Raw genomic sequence first — 17,377 nt, 5'->3', positions numbered from 1 at the left:
ACCTTGGGAAGGTTACAGACTGGAGGGAAACTGGATGGATTTTCTTAGGCTCTAGCACAGCTGGGCTTCCATTAACCTCTAGCGCAGCCCGTGTGATATCGGACTTGACTCCTGATAAGGTTCTTCTGGCTGGGCTTGGCTTGAATGGAGCAGCGGAAATGATGCCGATACTCGTGAGCTGTTTGGAATGTTTATCCCGGGAGAACTCGCAGGACACAGGTGTGACTTGGGGTGCTGGTTAACCTGCACTGAGGCAGGCTGAGCAAAAGTTATCAATCTCGTCTGCTGTGCGAGTCTCCTCTGAGCACAGATCATTATTTCCATCTAAAACTTCATCTTTGCTTGGAATTTAACAAACTCGAACTGTAAGCTGCTTAAAACGCTCTGAGCTTTTATCTGTTTGCCAACTGGTCTTAGCTGTCAGATTAACAACCCTCCCAGTTTTAACCAGGGGTGGAAGAAAACGCTACCGTGGGGTTTATGTTGTCTTCAGAAAGTTTTCAAGGCCTGTGAGACTGGAGACCTGAGTGTGTGAAGAGCAGGATAGTGGGTACTACAATAAGACAGCTTAAGGCATTTGTGTGGATGATAGTGGATTCGCTTTATTTTTATTGTTTGTTTTAGAATGTCCAACAAACTTTTACCACTTCTGCACAGCTTGGACTTGGACTCGCTGGTGCCCCCCTACACCCACTCTTGATATGTAAAGAAATAAAATCCAGCCTTCATTACGAAAGCGATCCTCTTTGCCAGTAACTGGATATTGGTTTGGTGTTTCAAGACAGTCCCTCAGCTCACAGGCAAATGAGTTCATGTCCAGAACCAGTCCTCTTCTGGACCTCTGTCCATGAGACACTGGGCCACAGTGTGCGACAGGCCTGACCCCCAGACCGCTGGGGTTTCTAGGCCCCTCTGCCCTGCCCTGCCCTGCCCTGCCCTGCCCACACACACCCAACGGCTGAGGGATCTCCTGCAGCACCTTAGGTCCTGGAACGGAGTTTTGTTTGGTCTCTTTTTCTCTTAAGCTGGTTCTGATCTTTAATTCTGGTCCCCTCCTGTCTCTCTCCCCCCTCTCTGGTGTCCAGCCTGTGTGTTTCCTCTTCAAGAAGTTTCTTTGAGTTTATTTTGGAAAAGCGGAGTGGCGTGTGGACTGAGTTCGTCTCGATGTCGGTGTTTTTACTGTGCCGGCAGCCTGACCTGCAAAACTAAGAGTCCCGCCGTCACCCCAGAGGCTCGTTTCATCACACACAGACACGCCCCACCGCCGTCCTCGTCTTCGTGGCCCCTTGTCCTGTGTCGGCGGCACCAGCTACTCCGTCAGTGTGAACAGAGCACAGCAAACTGCTGGAGCCTTATCTCCTGCCACTCCCTCGTCCTCCTCTATATTACAGCAATATTCTCTAATCTGGCTGTGTGAGGGTACTGTGTGTAGTTTAACAGCTGAACGACATTGTTTACCAGCCTGTTTCAATTCCGTGGGGCTTCAGGAGCATTTAAAAGAGGGAAAACATGAAATCGCTGACCTTATTTCTGAATTAGTGTCGCACACGAACTTGTCAGGAGGTCAGCGCAGACGATCAGATACTGCAGAGCAGCTTCAGTTACTCTGTCCCATGAGATGGCACAGGGGCCCTCGGCTATTTTTACACCTGAGAGCAGGCTGAGGGTCCTGTGTCTGCGGCCGAGCTGCGCGCCGCATTCCTCGTTGACATGGCGACAGAGTAAACACCCCACTTGTCAGCCCCGCTGAAACACAGGGCGCAGCTGTGGGCTGTCAGCGGGGGCGCCTCAGGGGGGTCACGCTCGTGAGTTTCAGTTCGCAGAACTGTCGCCGCCCCGCGGGGGGGACCTGACAGGCGGGACAGGCGCGGGCGACGGCTGCCGTCTCGCTGGACTGGGCGGATCGCGGGCGCTCTCAAGGCTGAGGCCAGAGGACCCTGCGGGCATCGCAACAGCAGCGTGGCCTCCCCTGACAACCGCGCAGGTCCAGTCTGGGGTGGCCAGGCGGAGCTCCAGACACATCCCAACATGGCACCCCATAGTTTAAGCAATGAAGACAGTCTTGCTTAATTAGTAAAGAACCTCTGACCTTAACGGATCCCAGGAGCTATCTCACTTAGATTAATCCTTAACAAACTGTCATTCGTGGAGCGCAGAGGCACTTCGGATGGGGAAACGTCCCCCGTACATGTCTTGGCAGAGGACAGTGACAAACAGAAAGGGCTGCTGAGCATTATGTCGTAAAGTTTTAAATAGTAAATCTGAGAGCTCCATTTCCTTATTAGTTCTGAGAGTCCTGCGCTTGTTTGTCTAGTGGATTGTATTCTGGAGCTCGGTTTCAAGAAGCCGAGAGCTGTCTCTGCATGGCGATATAAGAACGTGAGACCAGTTACAGATGAGGGGAGTGAAACGGCCCATCTGGCCTATTTAGTAGTTCACAGCTAATTAATTCCAGGATCTCTTTTCCTGAAGGAAGCCAAGGCATTAACCATTCATCGTTCCTCTATCTCATACCTGTGCTTTCTGATTTACATTTGTACATCAATCAAGATCGAGACCAATGTTTGACAATCAGTTTGGGAAAAACATTAAAGGCTTTGAATTACTGCGAATTGTAAACTGAACGACTTGAAAACAAAGCTGGTACATTCAGTACTGTCACGGTAAACTGAGACAGACAGAATTAAGGCTCCTGTTCAAAAAAACACATTTCTTCCTTAAAGAAAGGTCTGAAATATGAAGTGTCTTTTTAACAAAAAATAGGCATTACTTTTTTATACCACACAAAAGAATGCGAAAATTTTGTACGAATCTCACACACCTGACCCTCTCTTTCAAATTCAGATTTGTCCCTCTGCGTTGAGCACGCTGGGGTGTCCTGCAGTTTTCACTGTCTGTAATGCAGCTCTTACCTTGATCCTGCTACAGCCCAGCAGGCTTTTAGAGGGAAACCAAGCTCCTCAGTGCCTAAAAACACGACAGCAGGTTCAACCTGTACCTGGCTGTTTCACTGAACTCAGGAGGCTCTCTGGAAGAATGAACCCCAGCGCTCAGTGTGTCTAGAGAGAGGACCTGTCTCTAACTACTCAGCACAGGAGCACTAACCAGGACAGGGTGATCTTCTGGAGCCCTGTCATTAAGGAGGCAGTGTTTAAAACAAATAATAATAACTAGTACTTCTAGTTTAGTGGTAATGATATTGAAAAAAGTGAATTAGTGAATTAGCACTGAATCTATGAACAGCTGCAAAAGCCAGAGATGGATGATCTCAGGAATTCAGGGGCTAGCACTTGTGACCCAGAGTATTCCGAACACAGGCAGGCTGCCGCAGAGCCGCGCGTCGTCTTTCAACTTGTTTTTCACAAAAGGCAGGGGCATGAGCTGGCAGTGAGCTGGCGACCACATTTAGCTCAACTGCTGTAAGACGCTGCAAGTGAACGACAGCCAATGAGCTCCGCCGGCCGCTGGAGCGGCGAGCGGAACTGACGACACGCGTGCTCCCGCGCCGTGCGCGTTCACGGGGAGACGAGCAGAGTGACGACACGCGTGCTCCCGGGCCGTGCGCGTTCACGGGGAGACGAGCAGGCTCTGACCCGAGTCGCATGTCCCGGGCTGTGCGCGTTCACGGGGAGACGAGCCGGTTCAGCTGACTGTCACACGCTCCCCCCCCCCGCGCATTCCTGCAGACGCTCTCCTGTCTCAGCTGTCCTCTCTCGGGCCGGGCCGGGGTCAAGGCGAGGGGTAGGGCCAGCCGCTTTGTCAAAGTAAACGCCAGTAGCAGAATCACGAGAATTCCCAGCCTTTCCGTCGAACAGCTGGTGTTAAAGTTGGAAACGGAAAGGAACTTTATGGCCTTAAAGATGTGCTAGAACCCGTAGAAAAGTAGAAAAACGAACTGAGGCACAAACGTCTTTTGCCATCTGTTTTCATGAAAGCTTCACGACCAAAAAAAAAAAGTAAAAAAACAAAACCAAGACAATCAGGCAGCAGGTCCTGCCTGCACTTTGAACGCTGAACTCACACCCCCTGAGAACTGGGGCGGAGTGTCAGAGCTGGACCCACAGTCCGCTAGACCCCTGCGCGAGACTGAGCCCACCTGGACCCCTGCTGGACCCCAGTTCCTGTGAGTAACAGGACGTGGTCAGTGACCAGAGGTCAGAGGTCATGGTCTGGTGATGGAACCCCTGACCGGTGAACCGGGGACAAACTTGATCTTATTTTATGGGACCACAGCGTGAGAAGAGCTGAGCGTGAGAAGAGCTGGGAGATCAGGCGTTCCAGCAGCCCAGCCCCAGAGCACTTTATAATCCAATTACAGTGCATGAAATCTGCTAGTCGTGATTATTGAGCTACTTGCTGTAATACAGGGAATTTTTAGGGATTAGCCTACTCTAGCCTGGTCTCAGCCCCTCAGTGTAACTGACATCTTGGCCGAAGCAGACTGTGTCTGCAATGCGTCCAGACCAGACAGCTCAGTTTCACCCCCTGTCAGGCACAAGGTGAAGAGCCCGTGGGTGGCAGGTGGTGGGGATGGGGGCTCTGAATGGGTTTCCTGCTCCCGAGTCTGAGGACACCCTGGGGACCCCCAGCCAGCGGGTGGGCGCCCTCATTTCTGACACGCGAGGTGTTGAAGTCTCATTAAATGGTCGCTCAGTTCGTGCCTCAGGAAAGGGGTTTGTTACAGGAAACGCTGTGGAGCACAGGGCCCGGCCCGGAGAGAGGCTCCTCTGCAGCTCGGGATCACTGCACACACCGCTTCGATCCCAGTGGGAACCAGAGGGAGATTTCAGCTCTAAAATATATCAACAACTAAGTACAATAAACATTTGTGTATAGATCTTTGTTTCATATGTAGGTCTGCACGTGCAAGGCGTGGTTTTACTCTAATGCAGATGCACATGAAGATCGATTAACAGACCTAACAAAATTGAGTTCGTATTTAGTTATTTCCTCTGATCGTGGGGATATAAGTAAAAACAGGCCTGACGCCTGACAGTCTGTTCTGTGCTCTTGGCAGGAAACAGGACAAAGCAGAGCCTTGAATGTCTGAGCAGTATCCTGAGCGAGGTGGGGAAACTCTTCTCACCCGGGGGTGTTACAGGTGAGCCCCTTGGTCAGACAGGTAAGCAGCGCGGGGGAGTGTGCACATGGAACTGGGACGCCTTTAGCAACTGGTCTTGTTCCGAGAAGAAAAAGAAAGCTGCACATCGTAAGCAGAATACATGTCTTCCCACAGCTGTGTGTGAGATCAGATCACCTGATTTTTATGCTGCCTCACAGCTGCAGTCAGGCAACAACTTAAGTTTAGCAAAGGCAAGAGGCCGGTTCTGCGACGTGCTCATTTGTTTCAGACCAGAGTTGCCGGGAAGAGCCGGCTCTGTGTGACTGAGTGTCAGGTTGAGGCTGGAGCAGGTGGAACACGCAGAGAACTGGATGTTAACACACTTCTGATCACCTGTTAAAAAAGAGCTGCTTTTATCGTTTTTTTCTTTTTCAGGGGCAGCGTGAACTGTCTAGAGCACCCGCCGGGAGTTCAAGACCAGCACTCATTCAACAATTTCATGACTTGGATCAAATCAGATTCAATTTATAAAACGTAGTAGGTGGCTTAACATCTCTAGCAATTGGTTTGGAAACAAGATAATCCCTGCTGATCGTGTTACTAGTTCAATAAGGCTGGGAACAGCCGTTGCTTAGGGGTCAGAGGGGGTTGACTTATTTTACTCTGTGGCTGGTCACACTTCTGTCTCTGAGTCCTGCTTCTCTCTCAGCGTGAGCTCAGAGGAAAGACCACACCAGTCACCACTCGCCAGATTACTAGTTACAAGTCAGCAGATGCATAGCATTAATTCCGAGGGGGGACAAGGGTGGATTTTAATATTGCAAGTATAATGAAAACATCGTGATTTTGTCTTTCCCCTTCAGGATCACGGGGAGTTCAGACCTGCAATATTGAAGCAATGGGTCGCCCTCTGCCGGTAGAAAGTTGGTAGTACAACTAAGTACAGTTAATGGAATTAAAATAAGTAATGAGCAGAATGATCCAATACCCGCAAACCACAACAATAATGATAATTATGTCTCTCTCACTGTGTGGAGTCTGGTCTTCTCCTCCCCAGTGGGGAAAGCAAGATCTAGATTAATTCCTAGTCCCTTTTTTCTCATTTTCACCCTTCAAACTGACACCGAGATACACAGTGAGACCAGAGTCTACTGCGTCTTCCAATCCTGTCTTGGACCTCACTTTTGTAGCTCTGACTTTGAATTTGGTTTCATTTACTGTATTCATTTGCGCATCCCTGTCTCTTTCGTCTGATGGCTGTCCTGTCAAGTTCCTTGACACGATGTGGTATGGTGAAAGGTGTTGAATATACATGTGAAATAAAAAATATGAAAATTTGTGCTGTTAAGTCAACATAGCTCCGGAGAGTGGCGACGGGTTTGCATGATGTCTATCACTGACTCACACTGATGTTTTTATTGTTCTTTTTCTCACACTGCTTGTCTTGCTGTTATGTGCGTTATGTAACTTGTTGTTGCTACGGCTGCTATTCTGTGTTTATGTTTTTGGTGATTCCTTAATGTCTTTGTATGTGAGCATATAAGCAAGTAAGTCTTTTAATTGCACTTGTGCGTATGACAAATAAACTGAACTGATACAATATACAGGTTGTGTCCCCTGTTTGTCATATGAAAAAGAGTGACGTGCCCTTTAAGAACACGTTGCCTTTAACACACGACACATCTTCCTGGTGAGAGCGAGCCGGCGGTTTTCTGTAAACAATCATCAACTCTGAAAATGCCGGAATGTCCTTTCGCAGGATTTCAGGTAAGATGTAGCTTCATCATCTTCTTCACCTTTTGCAGTAGTGAGTTCGGCAGAAAAGCTGTTACGAACTAAAGTAGTGATAATCACTGAATCAACAGTTGCCCCTGCTGGACTTCCGTCACCGTGAGGAACAGCCCCAGAAAAAAAAAAACAGGTTGCACAAACTTCCGGAGGATTAATAACGAGTGGCTGTAGAAAGTTGTGCCATTTCGGTGTTTTCGCGCTTGCAAAACGGACGGACTAATAGTAAAGTTTTGTTCCGCGTTTCTTGAAAGGAGCCTGTGCGCTTGGGCACTTGTTAAGGGCGTACTTGATACAAACGCCCCTGGTTCGGTTCGGTTCGGACGGATGAGGTGTGTCCTGGAAGGACAGTGCGTGTGAAGGCAGGTCAGATGTCTGAGTGAGAATGTTGTATGATAAACTCACCAGCTGGCAGCCCCACTGGAGCTCAGCCGGGCCAGTACCTGGAGGGGAGACTCCTGGGAGAGCTGAGGCTGCTGCTGGGAGAGGTGTGAGTGGGACCAGCAGGGGGCGCTCACCCTGCGGTCTGTGTGGGTCCTAATGCCCCAGCACTGGGACACTATACTGTAAAAACGTGCCATCCTTCTGATGAGACATAAAACCGAGGTTCTGACTCTCTGTGGTCAGTAAATATCGTTCCTCAAAAACGGCGTCATGGCCTCCTAATAATCCCCCTCTCTGAACTGGCTCCATCACTCTGCTCTCCTCCCCACTGAGAGCTGGTGTGTGGGGAGAGTAGTGGGGCTGCACACTGGTGGGGGTGGAGGGGATCCCCGTGACCTGTAAAGCGTTGTGAGTGGAGTGTCCAGAGAAATGTCATCAATATTAATAATTATAATAATAATAATAATAAAGGTGCAGCTCAGTGCGGCGGCGGGGCTGTCCGGCAGGGGGCGCCGAGCGGCGCAGGCGCGGTGCGGCCAGGAAGTCGCTGTGTCGTAGGGAAATGATCCCGACGCAGGAGAGCGACTTGACAGACATGAGCAGCAGGGAGAAAGAGCTCAAAATACACTTCACACCTGGGAATGTGGAGCTGGTGGAGGTAAGACGGTCTGACGCGGTGGACGTGTGGGGGTCCCTCGGTCCCCGGCGCTGGTTTCTTTCAAGGCTGTCCTGACGTCTCGTTATCTCGTTTTTCCTTAATTTTTGTTTTTCCAGAAACGTCGGATGCACCCAGCCTTGTTAAAAGAAAAATACTGTCTCCAATATTATGAAAGTTCCCGGCCGTTTTAGCCGCTCAGTATTTAAATTATACTGCATCGCCTCGGTGGCTGCTTCGGTTCTTGTGTGTCGTTTCAGTTAAATAAGAGCTTCTTAAAAGACCGATCGTACTAAGGCGGATAAAACAGCATACACCTCCTTTTCGCTGGGTGAAACAGGGACGAATCTGCCCTCGTCGCACCATCAGGCAGAACAACATCAAAACCAAGTCCATTAAAAGACACCTGCCGTCTTTCCAAACTTCTGAGGGAGTCAGGTTCAGATAGGTGTTTGATAGCCTCGGGAAACAGACGTGGGGCTTATTCCTGGTTCAGGTGGGTCATCAGCTGTCGGTGTCCGGGCAGGACGTGTGCGTGATGTGCCTGTGGAAACCGTGTTTCCTGTGGCCCCCCTGCCAGTCTGGTGGAGCCCAGTCCATACAGCCCTCACCTGCTGGTCTTCATCGCTGCTGAGCTCCTTAGATCGCTCCTTAAGCAACTATAACTCCTAAATTGCTTGGCTGGAACCTTTGTAGTGTTTTTTTTTCTGCGCTCAAAGGCTTCAGATCTTAGGTTGCCCATGAAACGTAGCTGTTTAAACAAAACCTCCTACGTGTTTTCGAACTGAAAGCGATTAAAGAGCTCAAATTTATTCTTAATATTATTAAGGATCTACTGCCTTAATTTCAGCCTCAGTTGGGACTAGAGCCAGCAGGTGTGGAGTGTCCCCCAGACCCAGTGTCCCAGAATTGGGAACCCCTACCCTGCTCCTGTCTGTGTCCTGAGACTCCAGATCCCAGTTGCCCACCACACCCCTGTTCTGTCGGACCTACAGTGTGCCAGTGACCCAGTGAAGCGCTTTCCCACCCCCGTAGCAGGAAGCAGAGATAAGCAGAGCTACCTCAGCGGTAGGGGGGTGTCATTAGGGACGGGGCAACACCAGCACGAGGAAGTTATCCTTGCATCCTTGTTCTGTCGCTTCTTCGAGCCTGTCCCAGGGTGCACCCTGGCCGGGACACCAGTCCGGCGTCAGAGAGGAAGTTACGATTTGGGCTGTGGAAGATGGGAATCTGGACGTGCTTCCTTGCACGGAGGACTGTGGGAGTGAAAATGGCTCCATGGGAAGACTGGGGCAGGTGGAGTTGTAGTTTAACGATCTCGCTGGTATCCCGGTGAGCAGGGTTGTTGAAAGGCCTGCTTTCCTTAAAACCCTTCTTGTCTGCTCTTCCCCGTCACTCTCCCGTGCTTTCAGCAGCTCCCGGGATGCTGTCAGTGTCCCGCTGGGGATCCTTGAACTTCCGGTCTCTGCCTTGGCGCCTGTCTCCTTGCCGTTCCTCTCCGCTCCTGGTCTCTTGCTGTGGACCGGGGAGGGAGGCCGGGGGGCAGTCAGTTGACTGTGAGCAGTCTGAGGGACTCAGATTCACATTGCTCCTGCAGGACCTTTTTCTGCTTTGATCCGGGAGGAGTGTGATAGTGGGGGAAACCCGGCCTGCATTTGAGTGAAATTCCATTATTTTAATGATATTGACCTGCTAATGTCCTGCTGCGGCTCGGGCGTCGGAGCTGCTCTCCCATTCCCAGTCTGCCGAAAGCATCGGAAACTGGACCAACGTGTCGTTTGAAGCACCGTCTGTGCATGGATCTGTGCATTGTCCCTTGAGGAACTGTGGATGTGTGGACAGATTACTCAACATTTACCCTCCGATAAAATCTGAGTTTACAGTCTGCTAACACATTCCCCCGGTGGTTGGTGATTACATTTGAGGCGCTCTTTAAGCCTGCTAATGGTACACTGCAAGGGAAGAGAGCTCAAACAGCAGTGCTGGGCTTAGCTAGGGCTGTGTTATACAGTGCGTGCTGTAAGAGAGAGACTTTCTACAAGCAGTTCTTAGTCGGCTCCATGCGGCTTTTCTTAAATGACTCCTATGCCTTTTGTTGCATCACCATTTTGCTCTCAGCTTTGCCAGCGGGCAGCGGGATTAGGGGTGGGTGAGGGTGCCAGGAGAGGGAGCGCTCCTCGCTCGGGTGTCCTCCACGGCCCTGGGAGAGGGGAATGGAAGGGATTCGTTCCCGTTGAGGCCGTGTCCTGCCTGGCCAGCGGCCAGCTGCCCTGAGCGCGTGCGCTCGTCAGAGTGAGATAAAATAACGTGTCATAGGGGACAATTTTAATGGACACACAGGGCTTCTGTACGTCTGAAAACATCACAACACATTATACATCGCGTCTGTTACACATCCATACTGCAGCTCGGTACAACAGTCGTGGCTTGCTGTTTAGTTTATTACAGCTGAATCGGCTTCTACTGGCCCAGTTGTGTTCACCCTCGTTGAAAGGCCTGCTTTCCTTTCCTGCGGGTGAGCACCGCTCGGGGCCGCGGTGTGATCGTCTGTGGCCCCCCCCTGATGCGCCGTCTCCCCCCCCCGCAGGAGCACGTGGACACCCCCTTCAGGAGGGTGCTGGTGACAGGCGCCACGGGGCTGCTGGGCCGGGCCGTCTGCAAGGAGTTCCAGAACAACGGCTGGCACGTCATGGGCAGCGGTCACAGCCGCGCCCGGCCCCGCTTCGAGAGCTGCAACCTGCTCGAACCCGAGGCCGTGCGGCAGATGGTTCAGGGTTTCCAGGTGAAATCTCCCATTTTTCCTTTGTGTGTTTATCTGTCGAATGAGACTGCTTCTCTGGTGCTGGAAGGGACAGGAGCTCCCACCACTGAGCGGCGCTGTAGCAACAGGCGAATTTGACATTTAAGGAGGTTTCTTTCCATAACAAGGGCTTCATTTTAAATCTGTGTAGAGATTTTAACGCTGACTTTTTAAATATAAGAATTTTGCATTTTTTTTAAACAGGCCATTTTTTTATCTACAGACTTTGTTGCTGTTACAAGCAGTGTTTTTTTTTTTGTCGCTGCTCAGTACACATTTCCCCAGCTCGAGCTTCTGCTTGCTTCAGACACGATCCTGTGGTCTAATAAATACTGGGTACTTGTATGAGATGCAACACTCAGGCTCATATGCAAAGGTCGGTTTAGTTCACATGAACTTTTATGTTCTGTAATAAAATGCGGTCGAGTCATAGACCACACAGCAACACAAGCTGATGTTCCCAGGAGGTCAGATCAGTCCTTTTTTGCTTCCACCTCAGATTTCAGGAGGATGGGAGAGCTTGCCGATAGCCTTTGGAGAATCCCGACTGTTGCACCAACCCAGCGCTCCTCCGTATTATGGCATGCTTGTGTGTTGTCGTAAGGCCCGTTGAGCACACGGGCTGCCATCCGTTGACAGGGTCCCTGGGGGCCCCCGGTCGTGACGTCAGAGCTGAGGCACTGCTCAGGCCACTGCGACTCTGCAGAAGAGTCTGTGACAGAGCGTGGGGGTGCCATCGCTTCTGAGCCCCCCTCTCAGTCCGGTGGCTCGTGGGGTGCTTTGCCCTGCTTTGCGGCCGGGCGGCTGACCTGTCTGCCCTGACGGGGGGGGAGCGGGTCACCTGCAGGGCTGTGAGGCAGCGTGTCTCAGGAGTGAGACAGAGCGCGTGTGTGTGTGTGTGCTTGCAGCCTCACGTCATCGTGCACTGCGCGGCGGAGAGGAGGCCGGACGTGGTGGAGACCCAGACCGAGGCTGCGACGCAGCTGAACGTGAACGCCGCGGCGACCGTCGCCAAGGAGTCAGGTGAGACCCCCCCCCAGCCCCATGCCAGGTCACACGGTCGCAGGACACAGGGCTGGCAGGAGAGAGTCATTCCCCCATCCGTTTCCCTCTCCGCACTGAGCCGCCTTCGGTGGGATCCGTGTTTTTATTTTTTTCATTTGCCACAGTCCGAAGTGAAAGATTCCCGACTGGGCATTTGTGCCAGCGTGTGGCTGCCGGGGCTGCTGCAGTGCAGGGCGTCGGGCCCGGCGGTGGGGGGGTCGCTGTGTCTCTCGGCTTGTGTTCTGCCCTCTCTCCCTCCTCCCTCTCTCCCTTCTCACTGTTGGTTACAAAATTCAAGTTCAGCACTCTTACACAGGCCTTGAAGGCTTGCCTGTCGTGCATCTTTCACATCAACTGAAAACCCTGCATGAACCTTACAGATGCTGTCCAGTTGCTCGTATAACTAATAACAGTCAGAGCTGCTCAGACAGGTGAGCCGGGGTCAGTGTCAGCTGGACTGCAAGCCCAGGGGAGCCTCAGCCCTCCTCCCTTCACACACCAGTGGCTTTCAGTGCTGTGGCCGGCTCACTCATTATTCTCCCTTGCAGCTGGGATGTTTCTCATACACATCAGCACGGACTATGTGTTTGACGGGCGCGACCCCCCGTACGCAGAGAACGACCCCCCGAACCCCCTGAACCTGTACGGGAAGACCAAGCTGGAGGGAGAGAGGGAGGTCCTGCGGCACAATCCCGGTAGGAGCTCCGGGGCTCGTGGACCCACAGAGCTGGCCTTGTCAGAATAGATGCATACTAATGTGGATTTTTAGTTGTAGCACACTGACAATAAACATGTCAACAACACAGAATTGGGGATGGAATAAAAAACAAAGTTAAAGATAACATTGCAAAGAGAGCTACCTCCCCAAATAGAGCCTTTTGTGATGTGAAAGAACGGTTTGCCACTACCAGCGTCTCCTCGGGCTGTTTAATGAGAAATAATTTTGCCACTTTCCCCGTGCGAGCGGGGCAGAAGGCGGTGCTAACGTCTCGCTTTCCCGGTGCTTGTGGGCTCGCCCTGCGGGGGGCGTGGCGCCAGGCGCGGCCGTGCTGAGGGTGCCCGTTCTGTACGGCGCCGTGGAGAAGACCGAGGAGAGTGCCGTCACGGTGCTGCTCGACAAGGTGCAGAACGGCGCGGCGAGCTGCGGCGTCGACCACTGCCAGCAGCGCTTCCCCACCTACGTCAACGACGTCGCCAGCGTGTGCCGGCAGCTGGCTGACCGCAGGCTCCAGGTGGGTGTCTGTCCAGTGCCGGCGGGCACAGGGCCTGACCGATCGTCCAGCAGCTCCAGGCTGAAGCCTGCACGAGACGGCGCTTTCTGCAGAAGAGTCTGTGACGGCTGTGAAAGCTGAAATGGGTGATAAAACTCGTGCCACTTGAAAAATAAACTCCATGCAGGAAAATTATTTTCTCTTTCTCTAACCTCCCCAGGATCCGTCGATACAGGGAATCTTCCACTTTTCGGGCAAGGAGCAGATGACCAAATACGAAATCGCTTGTGCGATAGCTGATGCCTTTAACTTGCCCAGCAGTCATCTCATTCCGGTATGTGCTGGCACATAGAAAAGGTTTGAACAAAATGTTTCTTATTCTAAGTCACAGAGTGCCTTTGCGCTGCTTTGGTTCTTTAGCAGCACGTTCCAGTTGAATAAAGCAGAAAAACAGGGATGCCCCCCGAAATAAAATCTTAAATTTTTGTCTGGAGATGAGCAGTGAGACGTTAATGCCAGGTCTAAAACATGCTAATGTACAAGAAGAATCTGGACTCTGAGAGCAGCTCTTCGAGAATAGAGCTTTCGGCTCTTGTCCCTGTTTTTGCTTCAGTGCTGTGGGGTTTTTGATCCCGACACCTCTTTGTCTCGTGATGTTGTTCAGCTGGACCGTCTCTTGGAGGTCAGCACGATGCCTGGCTGTGCCACTCTTGCCCGCTGGCCTGTCGGATTGCCCTTGCGGGCACTGAGCAGCAGGTCTCGCGGCCTCGGAGAGCACGATGAGGTGGCGTGGTGCTCTTCGGGTGAGGGCCCAGGCGCTGGGGGGGGTTCGGAGGGCAGCGGAGAGGCGAGAAGCTCCCGGGGCCCGACTGCGATTGGGGCCGCAGAGCCTCGGCGAGGGCGCTGATGCGTTTCCTTCGGCCCCCCCCACAGGTGACGGAGCCGCCGGCCGACGTGGGCGCCCGACGGCCACACAATGCCCAGCTGGACTGCTCCAGGCTGGAGGGCCTGGGCCTTGGGCGGCACACCCCCTTCAAGGCGGGCATCAAGGAGAGCCTCTGGCCCTTCCTGCACGACAAGAGGTGGAGGCAGACCGTGTTCCACTGAGCAGGCCCGAGGCGAGAGACTGCACTGCTGCTCCTTCCACCCGCTGGCCATTCCTCCCTCAGAAAGTCTCAGAAGCTTCTCTATAGCCCATTCCTGTAGACGGCAGGTATTATGCACTCGTGGAGGAACTAGAATTCAAGCATAGCTATCTGCCTGTGTCGTGAGTCACTCTGGGACTAAATATTACAAATACAGACTTGGAGGGGGGGTTGCTGTCTGTGTCTGTCTCGGTAGAGGTAGCTCGCGCTCTGGAATCAGGGTGGTAAGGAACATTTTGTCCAGCAGGGTGTACACAGTGGAAAACCTAATGTCTAGGAGAATGTAAAAAAAAAATAGAAATTTAGTATTTTTCTAGAACGTCGCATTTGTCAGTCACGCCAATCTAAACAGTGTTTGAGTTCCAATGTTTTTTTTTCACATTTTCGTTTGCACAGCAGAGCATCCTCTTGCCTGCCCTCTCAGAGTGTGACTCGCTGCTCAAGATGTAGTGTTAGGAAGCACGCTGTGACCTGGGGTTTGTGCGAGACGGGCCTGGAGGCTGTTCTGTCCAGCTCATGAAAATCTCAAGCCCACAATCGCAAGAGAAAAGGGGAGGTTTCTCTTTTCACTGTTCCAAAACCCGATTTCCCGATTTCATGTTGAGGTGCGAGTTTGGCTGAAGAGTGTCTGACGGAGTTCCTTGACATGCTCGATACCTCTGCCGTTAAGTACAGTGCTAGCTGATGTTCAGGTTTTCCAATTTTCCTTACTGCAGACAAGTTACATTTGGAAAAAAAAATATGCAGGTAAAAATATCCTGTAAGCACAGTGTAAATTTCAGTCTCTGTCCATTGTGGAAGAGGAGCGCTCCCATTTCTCCAGGAAAGATGGCTGTGTCCGTGTCCCTAAGCTACAGAAGTACTAGAGTGTGGGTTTCGTTCTGAAATATAGCAATAGAAAATTAAGGAGACATGGGAAATTTACTGAGCAGTTGCCAAAGATTAAAGATTGCACACCGCTTGTCAATGAATTCACAGTCCTTGAGTCCACCAGGCTGATGGACGCCATGGACTGTAGGCTTCTGTGAGTTGGTGGTGCACTCCCTGTTTTTGCCACCAGGTGGGGCTGCATGTTGCCGAAACTGGTTAAAAAAAGCAAAGGGTGCAGAGACTGGAAGGGTGGGTATTCCGTGACCTGGCTGAGGATCTGCTTTGTGGGCTTGACCCTTAAAATTCTGCACTGTGTGGCGTATTCAGAGCAAGCCCCCCCCCGGATAGGAGCAGAGCCCTCCTGCTGTCTTTGTGTGTCTCACTAACAGGCCCAGTCTCACCTGAACTCCTTTCTTCACGCAGTTGTTGTGGTGGTCTCCTGTGGTTTGACGTTTAATAAAATATAGTTTTGAAGTGTTTGGAAAAACAACTGAATCAGAGAAGCTAAATATTAATTGGGGTAAGTGATTCTGTTAAATGTACTGTTTTAAAAAACCTTTAAATTCTTTTATAAAATCCTCCGAGATTGTGCACGGTCTGTGAGGGCCGTTTGATTCCTGGCATGGTTTCGACTTGGTCAGTTTGGAGGCAGGTTCAGAGGGATTTTCCAGGCAAGTTTGTTGTTCCTGGGAATGTTATATAGTCATATCTGAAATGGAAAAGTAGGGGACTATTTTCAACCTCTGTGTTGTTAGAGAAGGGAGGTTCTTAATTCCTTGCTCCCAGGTGAACTTTGAACTGGGGTGTGTCTTCAAGACAAAGAGTGAGCTGGTTACAGCGAATGACACAAGGACAGGAGCAAGATTGTTCTTTATGTGCGTTCTCATCACGTGACTACTGAAGATATAGACGCAGTTTTTTCACAGTCCTTCTGCGTGCTCAGAATAGTAAGTTGGTGTCTGGGTGGAGTAAATTGAGTTGTCTGGCTGTTACTGCTGCCCCAGATACTTTTTCAGTGCTTCACATAGACTGCTCTGAGGTAATACTCGCAGTTTGTGGATAATTTTGTTCTGAGGTAATAAGATCATTGGATTGATCCAGCCTTTATCTCTTACCACTGTCCTGTGTGTTAAGTGTGCATTAAAGGGTTCAGTCCATCAGTCAGCACTCAGTACTGCTATAATCATTGGAAGAATGACACGAGAGATTGATTTATAATTTTGGAAGAACTATTAAAATGTTCTTGAAAATGTGAGCATCATATGGTGTTGGATACTTTTTTTATGCAGGAAACCTTCAAATTATTATTTTTACATCCTGCAAAGTTTGCAAGCTTCTAAGACAGAGCTACTCCAGTTTACACACCTTTCAAACTCCTCCATTACACAATCTCACCACAGATCAGCTCCTTATTTACTTGCTAATAATCGATAATTTCGGTCATTTGCATCTGCTGGTGTAACAACACCCCGTGTTCTTTCATCATGCCGAGGACTGGAGAAGACAGCTGCTTCTATAGGATCTCGCTCTTTCAGTTCCTGGACCGTTTCTGTTATTGCACTGACCCTTGTGAAGACAGTCCCCAGGCCTTGTGGAAGATGGTGATCTTGTTCAAATTTTTGCTGATGGCCAGTTATGCTCAGGGCATGAATTCTGATTTTTTTTTTCCTCAAAATGTATTTGCATTAGAGTCTAATTCCCATCTACAGGAGAGTCTTGTTTCAGGCTAGGTCTTTTAGATCCGTCCATCCATTTTCAGACACTGGGTTGTGGTGATCCCAAGGCTGGCCTGACAGACGGTAGGCACCACTTCATCAGACTTTCAGGCAATGAATAAAAATAGGGAAGGCTTTTCTTTAAGCAGTGTTGTGCAGATTACTAGCCGTTCTTAAACACAGCTCGAGATTTGTTTGACTTTTTCGTGAAATTGCTCATGCCTGTTGGTGTTTGGTCACGTAGTTCAGATCGGATAATATTCCGTTTTTACCTGGTTGGATTTGACCTGTGTAAACTGACATCGCTTACCAGTGTGAACAATATGAGCACTGTGTCACCGCAGTCTGTATAGTGTGCACTGAACACTCCACACGCGGCACCTGTAAACCTTCACAACCTTGTTTCCCCAATAAAGCAAAGCTTCATTTTTCAGCGTCTCTGGTTTTTTCCTTCTCTTCTGTTGACCTTCACTTACTAGCCAGTCACAGCGCTGTTCACAGCGTCCCACTGCGTGTCGAGAAGACTAGGCACAGAGAGTGGCGGGAGGGTGGAACAGGCCGATACCCTGGCTTCCTTCTAGGAGGAGCTGGGGGGGGGGGGGGGGAGACCTTGGGTCTTGATGAGCGGCTGACGACCTCCCTTCCCTCTGGTGCTCTTGGCTGGGGGTTTGGGTGTGCCAGTCGGCGGGGGCATCACTCACGG

The 17,377-nt window shown here is 50.9% G+C and overlaps 1 protein-coding gene across 3 annotated transcripts; it reads left to right on the top strand.

The window, feature by feature from the left end:
* The first annotated feature begins 6,728 nt into the window (after positions 1-6,728).
* Positions 6,729-17,105, top strand: mat2b (methionine adenosyltransferase 2 non-catalytic beta subunit methionine). Of its 3 annotated transcripts, none has more exons than XM_069195345.1 (8): positions 6,729-6,829; positions 10,477-10,671; positions 11,598-11,712; positions 12,282-12,428; positions 12,772-12,965; positions 13,165-13,278; positions 13,609-13,747; positions 13,878-17,105. In XM_069195345.1, exons 1-8 carry the CDS (start codon positions 6,800-6,802, stop codon positions 14,135-14,137), a joined length of 1,194 nt encoding a protein of 397 aa, XP_069051446.1. In that variant the 5' UTR covers positions 6,729-6,799; the 3' UTR covers positions 14,138-17,105. The 3 variants fall into 3 exon arrangements, with proteins under 3 accessions (XP_069051446.1, XP_069051445.1, XP_006632013.3); XM_069195344.1 differs by lacking the exon at positions 6,729-6,829 and adding an exon at positions 7,742-7,892; XM_006631950.3 differs by lacking the exons at positions 6,729-6,829; positions 13,609-13,747 and adding an exon at positions 7,748-7,892 and having other exon boundaries at positions 13,878-14,143.
* Positions 17,106-17,377: the final 272 nt, after the last annotated feature.

This window comes from Lepisosteus oculatus, chromosome 11 (genome assembly GCF_040954835.1).
Source record: "Lepisosteus oculatus isolate fLepOcu1 chromosome 11, fLepOcu1.hap2, whole genome shotgun sequence".
Classification (NCBI taxonomy): domain Eukaryota; kingdom Metazoa; phylum Chordata; class Actinopteri; order Semionotiformes; family Lepisosteidae; genus Lepisosteus; species Lepisosteus oculatus.
Note: the sequence above shows the minus strand (reverse complement) of the source record. Positions and strands in the feature narration are given on the sequence as shown.

Excerpts from the sequence above, each read along its gene's own strand:
- mat2b (XM_069195344.1), top strand. The coding sequence starts at position 7,797 with ATGATCCCGACGCAGGAGAGCGACTTGACAGACATGAGCAGCAGGGAG. Across the intron at positions 11,713-12,281 it reads GACCGTCGCCAAGGAGTCAG|CTGGGATGTTTCTCATACAC; the intron begins GTGAGACCCCCC and ends TCTCCCTTGCAG. Across the intron at positions 13,279-13,608 it reads CCAGCAGTCATCTCATTCCG|CTGGACCGTCTCTTGGAGGT; the intron begins GTATGTGCTGGC and ends GATGTTGTTCAG.